This window comes from Chenopodium album, chromosome 16 (assembly GCF_948465745.1).
Source record: "Chenopodium album chromosome 16, dcCheAlbu1.1, whole genome shotgun sequence".
Taxonomy (NCBI): Eukaryota; Viridiplantae; Streptophyta; class Magnoliopsida; order Caryophyllales; family Amaranthaceae; genus Chenopodium; species Chenopodium album.
The window spans coordinates 38,643,508-38,655,960 of NC_137849.1; the positions used below are offsets into that span (position 1 = coordinate 38,643,508).

Sequence of the window (12,453 nt, forward strand, 5' to 3'; positions counted from 1 at the left end):
TGAGTAAGGGCTTGTTTAGTTTATTTTATTTTTGCTCATCTAAACTAGTAAATTTTGAGCTTTACGATAATCAATATAATAAGGAAAAAATATCGCATGTGTTTGGTAACTACTAACTAACTTATTTGAGCAAAATTATCTTATTTGACCAATATTAACTTATTGACTATTAAATAAGCTAATTCAAGGTGTTTAGTGGGAACCTTAATTATTTAATGAGCTTATTCCACTAAATAAGCTTTTTTTCAAAAGGAAAATTGCCCGAAATAATCCGACCTTTTACCCGTCCGCTGAAAATAATCCCACCTTTGGATTATTCCGACCTTTATACCCTATCCGCTTAAAATGGTCCTAGGTGACCAGCAACCGGTTGAAGAGGTAATTTTTTTTTAATTAGGTTTAATTTACACGTGTCACTACTTAATTTGTCCAAAATTAACAAAAACAATTTTTTTTTAAAAAAAGTAAAATTAAATTTTTTTTTTTAAAAAAAAACCATTACCTTTCAGCACCACCATCCCCACCACTACCCAAAACCAAGATCCCAGAACCACCGCCATTGATTCGCCGACCCGAAACCACCGCCACTGACACACCAACTCGAAACCACCTCCACTGACGCGCTTACCGGAACCCCAACCCACCCCAAAACCCCTTTCGAAAAATCGAAAACCCACGACAAATCAAAAAATCTGGGATCGGGATTGGGGTTGGAGAGGTCGGAGCGATTGGAAAAGGGACGGTGGACGGGGGAGGGGCTGGGATTGGGCCAGGAAAAGGATTTTCGAGGGTTAAGGGTTGCCGGTGTTTCCATTTTCGTGGGGGGGGGGGGAGGATTGGTGGTTCTGGGGGAGGGGGAGTGGGGTCAGTCTCGCGTCGGATCGAGGGGGGTGGTAGGGGCTGACTGGCCGGAGCCGCGTGGCATATAACTACGAGTATGTCAAAAGAAAAATGGAGAGTTTAACTATTTATCAATTTATTTTACAGCGGAGTAAAGTTTGACTTTTGCAGAATATATTTTCGCCGTTATTTATTTATTTTTATTATATATATGTATTTGTATTAATAAACTTATTTTAAAAAAAGGAGGAAATATATTACCTCTTATGCGCAATTTTGAGGTATTATTTATGTAATATAAAATATTCCAAAGTTCCACGTAACATTTAGCGGAAGTAGTATACGAGTATATTCCATGCGTAGAAATTTGGATGATTTTCTTTTTGTATGATGTCCAACTGATCATGTCATCATTGCTTGGTCAATATTGACTTATTCATTTCAATTTCTTCTTCCGCCTGTTCTCAGCAGCTAGTTTCAGCTAAGAAAGAAAACGTCCATTGTTTATTATTGCCATCCTTATGAACTCCACAATATATGATCTTAACAAATACATACATAACTAATTTAAGCAATTGAAACAACACCACCTAAATGAAAGAAGCCTAAGCTAGATTGTATTTCATAATAAGACAAGAATATCCACTAATTAAGCTTCAATGTATGACAACAAATCACAAATTCATACCAAACAATGATATGAAATGGATGGATTTCATTTTTAGCCCATATTATTATTGTTACACAAGTTCAATGTGCAAGCATCATTGATTTAAACTCACTAAAATCTACAAAACCATCACTATTAACATCATATTTACTCATAATTCTATCACAATCTAAGTTATCCCACATTCCTAATTTCCAAAGCACACTTTGAAGCTCTTGAGGAGAAATAAGTCCATCACCATTCAAATCAAACACCTTAAATGCCTTATACAAATCTTTATCCACTTCTTCTTCCTTCACTTCATCATTCTTCTCATTTCCAACATTATTATTGCCCAACAATATCATGTCATAAAAGTACGAAAACTCATCAAAGTCCAAACCTTCCTTACCCACCAAAGAGGCAAGCTCGTCTTCACTAACGTGTACACCGGTCTTATCTAGTAGCCAAACAAGCTCGTCTAGGCTTAACAAGCCGTCTTTGTTTTGGTCGAGGGAGTTGAACATTTGTTGGACGTCGGATGTGCTTAGAGAAGCCATGGTAACACAAAACATCTATGAGAATGCTAGGAAGATTATAATGTATGGTATTTTTTTCAAGTTGTTATGACTTGTGTTTAGATTAGATAGACGAACATGTATTTATATATACAAAGAGAAATGAAGGATATGAATGACATAGCTAGAAACGTACAAAACGTTAGCCAATATTGATGAAATCGTTAGAAGGTATGCAACCACAACGAAGCTCACTAGGAAATTTCTAGGAAGACGATGAAAACCGTGGGAAAACAAATACAAATTTCTTTCTATTTTTATCTCTTAAATTATATAGTAAAATTTATTATTACTTTGATGAATATTTATTTAATTGTATTGTAAAAAGGAAATTGAACTTTCAATATTATAGTTTTATGCCTAATAAAACAAATGAAAATAATCAATATAATCTTCCTCGTTGAGCTGAATATTAAGCTTTTAGCTCTCTTGATCGATTACGACTATTACGACTTACGAGTATAACATGGATAAATTTTGCAAAATTACAAATATAACCCTATAATTTAATTAACCACTATACAAGTTTTTTATTTTTTGAAAAGCAATCGGGATCGGGATTTTATTAATTAAACCACTATACAAGTTTAGATAAACAATATGTGGCCCTACCACATTGGAGGAAACTTTGTAGTGTGTGTTAGGCACACTCCATGAAATATCATTTGTAGAGGATCATGGAGGGATGGTGGTCCCTCCATCTTCCCCCGATAAGACCGGAGTTCAATCCTCAGTTCCTAACCCCCAACACTTCTCCTGTGATAGAAGGGGCATTTCATATCTTACCGTTTTATAAAAATTTCTCCGTACTATTGATGTTCTAAACATGTTTATATATGTTTTATATCCTTTCTACATAAATTTGCTAGGTAATTAAGAAGAACACTTTATTTAATCAGTACTTGTAGATTGATAAAAATTTACAAGAAATTTTCACGAGGTATCTTTGGATTTAAAAGAATCCAATAAATGTATAGACAACACGTACTCTACGAATATCATTATTATTTAATAAATACATAACATAATATAATAGCACACCCATATTTGGCATCCGTAGAGAACTCTACTTAATTCTTGATTGTGCTTAATATCGAGTTCTCTACGGATACCTTTATACTTTATTAAATGCATATACAATTCTTATGTGTCAAAGTAATACACTTAAAGAAAAAAAAAAGGAAGAAGTAATGAGTTTGACCTACAAATTCAAAAATAAAATACGATATAAAATAAATGTATAATACTCCCTACAAATTACCACCACCAAAAAAAAAAAAAAAAAAAAATCGTATGCTATGCTTACAGCATTAGACGTCAGGAAAAATAAAAAACACCGACCACATGTCCACATCTTTCTTTATCGTCCAAAATTGGGTAATCTACATCACAAAGACGCTAAGTATGATTTCCAGCCTAAATTGAATGTGGTCTACTCATTATCATACCATCAACAGTTTCATGAAACCGTCTATTTGTGTTAAAAACACAGTTTCATGAGATTTTTTCGACTATACATAACGTACCGTTGAGTATTTAAATCCAGCCATGACAATTACAAACCTTCTCGAAGCTTTAAACAAACCGCCCATATTAGTTTGAAAACTATTTCCTCATCTACATTGTACACATGACATATCATAATACTTTATACTCCGTATATTATTGTTTGGTACATCTAGATTTACCATCTAATATATATATATATATATATATATATATATATATATATATATATATATAAAGGGGAGTTTTTTCCCAAGTTTTTAGAGAGACACGTTAGATTTAATTTTTTCAGCGAGCTATAATAGGGATGACAACGGGTCGGACTCGGAGCGGATTATGCTAAATCCGACTCCGACCCGACAGGAAGTCGGAGGTTAAATCCGACTCCGACTCTGACATCCGAGTCCGACTTCAATATCCAACCTCCGACTCCGATCCGACCCGACTTCGAGTTTTTTTTTCATTATTCAATATACTTTGAGATGTTGGGCTATTTGGGTCTTTACAACCCACACCCAATGCCACCATGACCCACACAAAAATCCACTATCTATTAGAGTCGGTGTCGGATAATCCGTTAAAGTCGGACATTTGTCGGAGTCGGATTTTTTTCTCGGATTTTTTGTAGGATCCGGCTCCGACCCTCCTCCGACTCGGAGTCGGATTATTTTAACGGAGTCGAACTTGGATTAATTTTTTCTCGGCGGATATTTTACCTCGGATCGGGGCGGAGTAGGGTCGGATCCAGACTAGATTGTCATCCCTAGCCATGAAAGATGATACTCCCTTCGTTTTTAAATACTTGCTCCATTTCTCCATGCGCGGAGTTTTAGTAGAAATTGAATAAAGTAATAAAATATGGAGGTAGTGGGGTAGTTGAAAAAATAAAAAATTGTAAAAAGCAAAAGTAGCGAAAGAATAGGAGGAGAAAGAGTATTATGTTGAGTTCACTAAGTATGAGAAATGAATTAAATATTGTAAAAGCTTTCCAAAAAAGGAAATGGAGCAAGTATTTAAAAACGGCCGAAAAAGGAAAGTGGAGCAAGTATTTAAAAATGGAAGAAGTACATTTTAGAGGTAGCCAATTAAATACGAGATTATTAATTTCTTTTAGAATTAAATAACTTAAATGACACGTAAGCAAAATTGGCGAATGAGATTTCCCAGATTAAATTAATTAAATATACAATATTATCTTTTGATATCAAATTTTTATCTAAATATATAACAAATATTAGCGCACGCGCGCGCACACACACATATTTTTTAAAATAATTCAAACAAACCGTGCAATGCACGAGCTTCATATAGTATAGTCATATACATAACATTTTTTACCAAGCCAAACTTAGTCTAGTGAAAAGGAGAGTACCTTCCAACCATGAGGTTGTGGGTCCAATCCCCACTAGTGATAATTTGTCGAAGTGAGATTTCCTAATCTTCCCCTCACTCTTTTAAATTGTCTACCTTGCTAACTTGGGACGGAAGGACTTGTGAGAGGTTCCGGCCCGATAGGGCCCTTCTCCTTACCAACCACAAGGGCCCTTCTCCTTACCAACCAAAAAAGAAAAAAAGGTGACACTTATACAACGTTTCTTTTCATTTTTTTAATGCACATTTTATTAATTGGGTTTACCATACTATACGTTCTGTTACATTAAGTATATTATTTATTTTTTTTTTTAATTTTATTTTTTATTTTAAGACATACCAATTACATACTGATGAATTGATGATGACTTACATTTTCTTTACCAGCATAAAACCGCTACTGATATTTTAACGGTCAATATACGTAAAATTGCTAACACCAATACAATATTTAATTACTTCATAGGTCTTTAGTAACTAGAAACAATAAAGCGTGAATGGATTTCTACAAGCTAAAGAAACTACGACCTCATACTTCTTTTATACAAGCAAAGAGAAAAAAGGACTCAATCTAATACTTCGTAATAACTTATCATAGTATCGTCACAATTTTCTTTTACATAAAAGAGGCATATTTAAAGTACGAATTTTGGAGAATATTTGGCCTTCCAAGAAGCGAAAGGCGTATGATAACAAAATCATATATTGTGGATGTCGATGTGACAAACGCAAGATGAGGCAAGTTTATTGTAGTTCTAGGAAGAAGAGATACAAATTACGTGATTCAATTTGTAGTCCAAAATAGAATCACGAGTGTTAGGATTGAGGAAATAGGGATGGAAGCTGCAGCATGCCTGCAATAGATAAAGACGTCCATGAACTAGCTTAGTTTGTTGCTTGGTACAACAAACCCACTTGGCTACTCAATTTTGTCATTTACTCCGTACTAGATTAACAACAACATTTGCTAACTAATTTAGACCTCGACTGTCATGGAAAATAACGCACAAGAGTACATACGACAACATTATTTTAAGGCGTTGTAAAGCCAGTGAAATACTACCTCCGTTTCATATTATTTGCAACGATTTGACATAAAGTAGAGGGGAAAAATGTCAAATCGTTGCAAATAATATGAAACGGATGTAGTAATCGAATTAATCCGTAAAAAATAATTAGTTTTCAACTTAAACAATCTGACCGATCCGTGATCCGAACACAAAATTGACCCATACCCGACCTGAAGTGGAGTTAACCTGAACTTGACCCGATACCTGAATTGACTCGACCTGAATTAACCCGACCCGAAGTTGACCTGATACTCGAATTAACCCGACCCGAAATTGACCCGAACCCGAAGTGACCCGACCCGAAGTTGACATTGATTGACCCGAACGGACCTGAAACCCGAAGCGACTCGAACTATACTCGAAATGACCCGATCCAAAAATAACAAATGCTCAAAATGATCTAACTGATTTAGGGCTTGCTTAATTACTTTACCCAAATAACCACCTATTGAAATTAACCTAAATTAAGTAGTATAATATTGTGTGTATAATACTGTTAAAATGTGTGTGTAATTTAGTACTCGTAATTCATAAAGAGTTCCATTTGATTAAAAACACTAGTTATTGTTATTATTAGGAAAATTTGTCAGAAACAACCTTTTAAAGTGTCCATTTTATTTAAAACAACCTTTTAGATTTTTTTTTGCAATTTCAGACCACATTATAAATTTTTTTTATCAAAGACAACCAAATGCTACTTTCTGGCGTTTGACTCTATTTGTCCCGATGTTAACCACTAGTGTGCAACGCACATGAACTCGTATATTGCTTAATACACCAATTTTCACTCCAATTCACTCGTACTAAAAGAGGGATGAAAGAGAAGCAGAAGTTTTAATAGGAGTTAATTGGAGGAAAAAAGGGGTATATTAAGCAATGTAGGAGGTCACGTGACTCGCACACTCGTGGTCAACATCGGCAAAAATTGAGTCAACGCCGGAAAGTAACATTTGGTTGTCTTTGATAAAAAAATTTTATAATGTGGTCTTAAATTGCAAAAAAAAATTTAAAAGATTGTTTTAAATAAAGTGGACACTTTAAAAGGTTGTTTTTGACAAATTTTCCTTATTATTACTATTACTCTTAACTTCTTCTTTTAAGTGTTACATTCACTTTATCTAATTTGAATTTTGAAACAATCCAGTCTTGTGTATATAGTACTGTTGGAATTGTCTAATGAATATATTATTAATATTCAATTGTTATACTTTATACTTATTGATAATCATAATATATCATTGGTCAAATTTCTACATCGACGACATAGACGAAGATTAATCAGACCTGAATTGACCCAACCCGAATTTTACCCGACTTAAACTTGATCCAACCCGAACTTGACCCAATAATTGAACCCATAAACTGACCTGACCCGAACTCGACCCGAATTACCATTGACTCGAAACTGACCCAAAACCCAAATTGACCCGACTCAAACCCGACCCGAATATTGATTGAGCCGAATTAACCCAACCCAAACTGGCCCAACCCGAATGACCCGTTTGATAATTCTCTTGCTTATACCTTTTGTATAAATCTAGGAATGGCAACGGATCGGATTCGGGTCAGATGTGGCTAAATCCAAATCCGATCCGTTTAGTAAACGGACCCAGGACTCGGATCCGAATCTGAATCCGAAAAATTCGAGTCCGATGATCCGACTCGTAATTTTCGGATCCGAACCTGGTCCATTTATATGAACCTCCGAAATGATCCGAATATTTTTTTTTTTAATTTTTTTTTTGGTAATGTCATATACCTATAATTGTTTGTATTGTCATACCAAGTAAAGTATAAACATACCATATTTAAATTATGAACTAAGTTACAAAATAAAATTTTACTACAAGACAAGCAAACAATTGTCCCAAGTTATAAAGCATATGCTCATACTCTCGGACGAACTCGGATCGGACTTCGTCGGACTTTGAGCCGTGTCCAAGTCCGATCCACCTCCTATTCGTATTCGGATCTATTTTTATCGGATTCGGACTTATTTTAAACGGATTCGGTTCGGATCGGAACGGATTCGAATCGAACTCTAATTAAATTGCCATCCCTATGTATAACACTTGTATGTACAATTGTATATTTAGCTAATCCGGATTGGTTTGGAGCTTTGGACTGTGTGAGGTTCCAAATTGATAGAACAGTTCTTCCCACCCAAAAAAAAAAACCCCAAAATTATTTGCCACAATAGAGCTACCCCAATAAGTCTTTCTTTCGACGTTCTTACTCTGCAAGCATCTGAAGAAGTATTTTGAGACTCCTGCATGCATCTTTAGAGATCACCTGCAGTGTTCCATGAAAAGCTATATGCTGCTATCAAATATGAGAAGTGGTGATATGTGATCTTTTTTTGCTGAGAGCTTTTACCATATTTGGTTGCAAAGAAATCAGAATGTTTTCAGCAACAATTACCATAAGCTGATGCTGTCGTAAGGGAGATAAAACCCTAAGATGCTTGTCGAGCAATTGAGCAGCAAAAGCAATTAATGCTTATTTAAGCCTATTAGAAATTATGGTTATAATGTTGCTCCCAGCCCTTCCTAGAAGGTAGGGAAAAGTTTATGCTGATGCTTTTGCTAAGAACTTCACTCTTTTTGCGGTTGAGGTTTCGAGTTATTTCTGTACTATACTTGTTTCTCAAAAAAAAAAAAAAAAAAAAAAAAAAAAAAAATTCTGTACTATACTAAACTAAAGACTAGGTTGAGGTTTTGAGCTATTTCTGTACTATACTATACTAAACTAATGACTAGATTATCATATCATGACACAAGTTCGAAAAAGGCCAACCTGATTCAAGACTTATTCACACAGCCTGAATTCTTCCCAGTTTGAGTCCCCTAAGGCCCAAAATATATTCATTGGTTGCACCTCCTTGAAAGCGGATCACATCAGAAGTGACAGCATCCTCTAATCGATTGCAGCATATATGGTCTCGAAACTTAACTGCAGGAATCCTCTCCTATATCGAATTACCATGTTCATCAATAATAAAGTCAAGTAGTCCAGTATCTTGGCTACTTAGGTCAGACCCGTACATTGAACTAGTACATAGCTCATAGCTGGACCTTGGAAAAAGAATTCAACCCATCTAATTGAAGAGCTGAAAGTATTTTTACATTTAATCCCCATAGAGTTCAGCTCTTTGATGGGCAAAGGTCGTCTAGGCTTTGCATATTCCTGAAAGTCTTGGCAAAAACTTATTCTGATTTGAAAATCGGAAAGACCAACAACACAATGCAATGTAAAAGTAATGTCCACAGGGGGTGAAAGAAGATCAACTGAACTGCCCCACTTGAACTGCCCCATTTGACACATCTCATAAAAAAAAGGGGTCAAATAGGGCAATTCCACAGGGATGGAGGGAGGAAATTTTGAATACCTTAAAATAGTAATATGAGTTCTCATATGAGCCACATAAAGACCTTCCACATTGACAAAGCTTTGACTTGAAAAAAATCAGTTGGGATTGATATGATGGCATTACATAACATTCTTCCAAAATCATCACAAATTACTTGAGCAAAGTAATCAGTAAACAAGATTGAGCAACAGACCTTGTCGTCCAATGGAAAATTTGCAATTACAAGCCTTCATACGGCGTGTATATACTTCCACAAATCATAAACTTTTACTCATAGATGTAATGCTTATGTACAGCAACCCGGATAATATAGACAATTAGATAGCATTATAGCTAAAAAACATTTAAGTAACAGAAAACTTCAGAATTGCTACTTAGCCTTCACCTACCAGACATCCATGGCGCAGGAATAAGCTCTTCTCATAATCAGTTGGAACAAATCCATATGGAGGCACTATTTTCCTCAGCGAAGGCCTTGAGAACACCATCCAAGCAACAATGTCACGACTCATTTCACGACACCAATTCAAGTTGATTTCCTTCAACCTTACACAATGATAGACCACTTCTTTCACTCCTTTGGAGGTTACTCCGGAGCACCCCATAATATCCAAATACACAAGAGCAGGACACTTCTTTGCAATCATCATCAACCCTTCATCATTGAGCCCTGACCCGGATGCTCTGAGAAATTCTAATTTACGAAGTTTTGCATCCATGCCGAGACTTTTAATTGCCCCACATCCATTCATATGTAAATGCTTCAAACTAAGGCAGTTGCGTAAAATTTCACCAATGCCTTTCCGTGTAATACTAGGACAATCACTCACATCTAGTAGCTCCAGGTTTGGGCAGGAGTATGCAATTTTTTCTAGACATTCATTGCTCAAAGTCTTGTTGGAATTCAAAATAAGAGCTCGAGTCTGTGGGTTGGTAGCATTACTGACAGCAAATTCTTGCTTTCCCATGTCTGTTTTCTCCATTTCCAGATTGTCCAACAACGGGCAATTTTTAAGCATGGTAAAAAAGCCAGAACTCGTCACCCTTGAGCAGAAATTAAGCTTAACAGTATTAGCCTTACGAAGGAATTTCGATAGATCAATTATGGTTCTATCTGTGATCCAGTAAACACCTTCCAACGCCAAATATTCAAGGGAGTGATAAGTACGCAAAAGCGACAAAATCCCAGAAAAGGTAAAGTCCTTACAATGGTACAAAGTAAACTTCCTCAAAGGAATGGAAGCTTTGACAATCGAAAACAGCAATCCATCCGAAACAGCCATATACGAAAAATCAAGCACAGACAAGTTCTGAGCACAAGCAAACGAATGAGCAATCTCAGGAACACCCAAGTCCATCCCTAAAAGACCAACAGATTTCAAATTCCTACAATTTTTGAATGCAAATGCCATCCCAACTTGAGTAACAAAAGTGCAATTCTTAACTACAATCTCCTCCAAATTCAAGCATTTCTCTGAAAGACTGATCACAGATTTATCAGAAACAAAGTAATTTCCAGACAAATTAACCTTCCTTAACTTAGTTAACTTCGAAGCAATCAGATCAATTCCATCATCAGTAATCCCTAAACCACCCCCAGAAACATCCATATCCCCATCCCCAGTTACACAATAATCATCCTTAGGATCACTAACATCCAACTCTTCCAAATTAGCCATAAACTGCGAAACAACCCCCAAATCGGAATCATTCATAATCGAAAGATTACGCAACACGAGTGATTTTATAGAGCTGAGAGATGATCTGGGAAGTTGTTGAATCGCATTACAAGGGAAATAAGTGTGATTAGATAGATCAAGGGATTGAAGTGGAAAGTGGGCAAGTGAAATTAATTGAAGAATCGAACTGGGTTCGCCATTAAATTGAGAAAGAGAGATAATTTTGAGATTTGGAAATCGATGAAAGAGTTTAGGGAGGAAATTTGAAGTGGGGTTTGAGATAATTAGGGTTTGTTTAAGACGATTTGTGATTGAAAGAAAGGATTTTGAAACAAGGGATAAAGGTTCTAAATATAAATCATGGTCTAACAGTGAGATTATTTGTTCCCAGATTTCTTCTGGGACATCAACCATATTTCGATCTTGCATATTTTTTTTTAATGAAATTTCAATCAATACTTAAAAATTTTAAAGAGAAAAACTGAAATAACCTGGAATTTGATCTGGGGTTTTGATTCGAATTGTAAGATGAATTCGAGAAAAGTTGAAGATCTGGGTATTTCAGCATAATCTATCGGAGTGAGATCATATTCTGTAGTACAGAAGATGAAGAAATGAAGGGGAAGAACTGGAGAACCAGCCAAGCAAGTGTGAGTGTGACGAAAATTGTACTGCAGAATGCAGTACTATAGTGTTGTACACTTGTACAGTATTTTTCATTTTTCTAGGATATGAATTATGGACACGTGGTGGGTCTTATTCGTGATTTTACAAACCCAATTGCAATTGTTTATACGGTACATATTTTTGGAAAACAACGAAAGTATGGAGTACTGACATTACTATAGAGTAGACCTGACAATTGGGTCATTCGGGTCGGATATGGATCGAGTCATTTCAGATCGGGTCTAGTACAGGTCAAAAATTTATCGGGTTAAGTTCAGGTCGGGTTATTTCGGTTTTTGGGTTGATTTTGGGTCATCTGATAATCGGGTTGGGTCGGGTTTTGGGTCAACATTTTGGGTCGAGTTCGGGTCGGGTCAAGTTTGGGTCGGGTTAAGTCAGTTCGAGTCGGGTCAATCTTCGGGTCCAATTTTCGGGTCAACTTCGGGTCGATGCATTGGGTTAAATTCAACTCTATATACATAGTATATATTTATATATTTTTTGACGAGAAACTCACTATATTTATTAAGTCTACTTTTTCATGGAATACAGTAATTGTTTGACTTTAGATTATTTTGTAATTTCATTTGGTATTGAAATTATGTTATGTACGCATTATTATTGTACTATTTTTTTTTCTAGACTTGTGAGAATTGTGACTTTTATTTCGAGCTTTAGTTAATTTTTTTAATCTTATGGACAAACTCCGTAGAATAGTCGTTAA

The 12,453-nt window shown here is 35.6% G+C and overlaps 2 protein-coding genes across 2 annotated transcripts; both read right to left on the reverse strand.

Annotated features, from left to right (window-relative positions):
• Window positions 1-1,548: 1,548 nt before the first annotated feature.
• Window positions 1,549-2,224, reverse strand: LOC145586467 (putative calcium-binding protein CML44). The gene has a single exon (XM_081643308.1). The coding sequence runs from the start codon at window positions 2,062-2,064 to the stop codon at window positions 1,591-1,593; it is 474 nt and encodes a 157-aa protein (XP_081499434.1). The 5' UTR covers window positions 2,065-2,224; the 3' UTR covers window positions 1,549-1,590.
• A 7,245-nt stretch (window positions 2,225-9,469) lies between these two features.
• LOC145585248 (F-box protein SKIP2-like) lies at window positions 9,470-11,754 on the reverse strand. The gene has a single exon (XM_081641966.1). The coding sequence runs from the start codon at window positions 11,490-11,492 to the stop codon at window positions 9,759-9,761; it is 1,734 nt and encodes a 577-aa protein (XP_081498092.1). The 5' UTR covers window positions 11,493-11,754; the 3' UTR covers window positions 9,470-9,758.
• Window positions 11,755-12,453: the final 699 nt, after the last annotated feature.

What these genes read in the sequence shown, in the direction of transcription:
- LOC145586467 (XM_081643308.1), bottom strand. Translation starts at nt 2,064, where the DNA reads ATGTTTTGTGTTACCATGGCTTCTCTAAGCACATCCGACGTCCAACAA.
- LOC145585248 (XM_081641966.1), bottom strand. Translation starts at nt 11,492, where the DNA reads ATGCAAGATCGAAATATGGTTGATGTCCCAGAAGAAATCTGGGAACAA.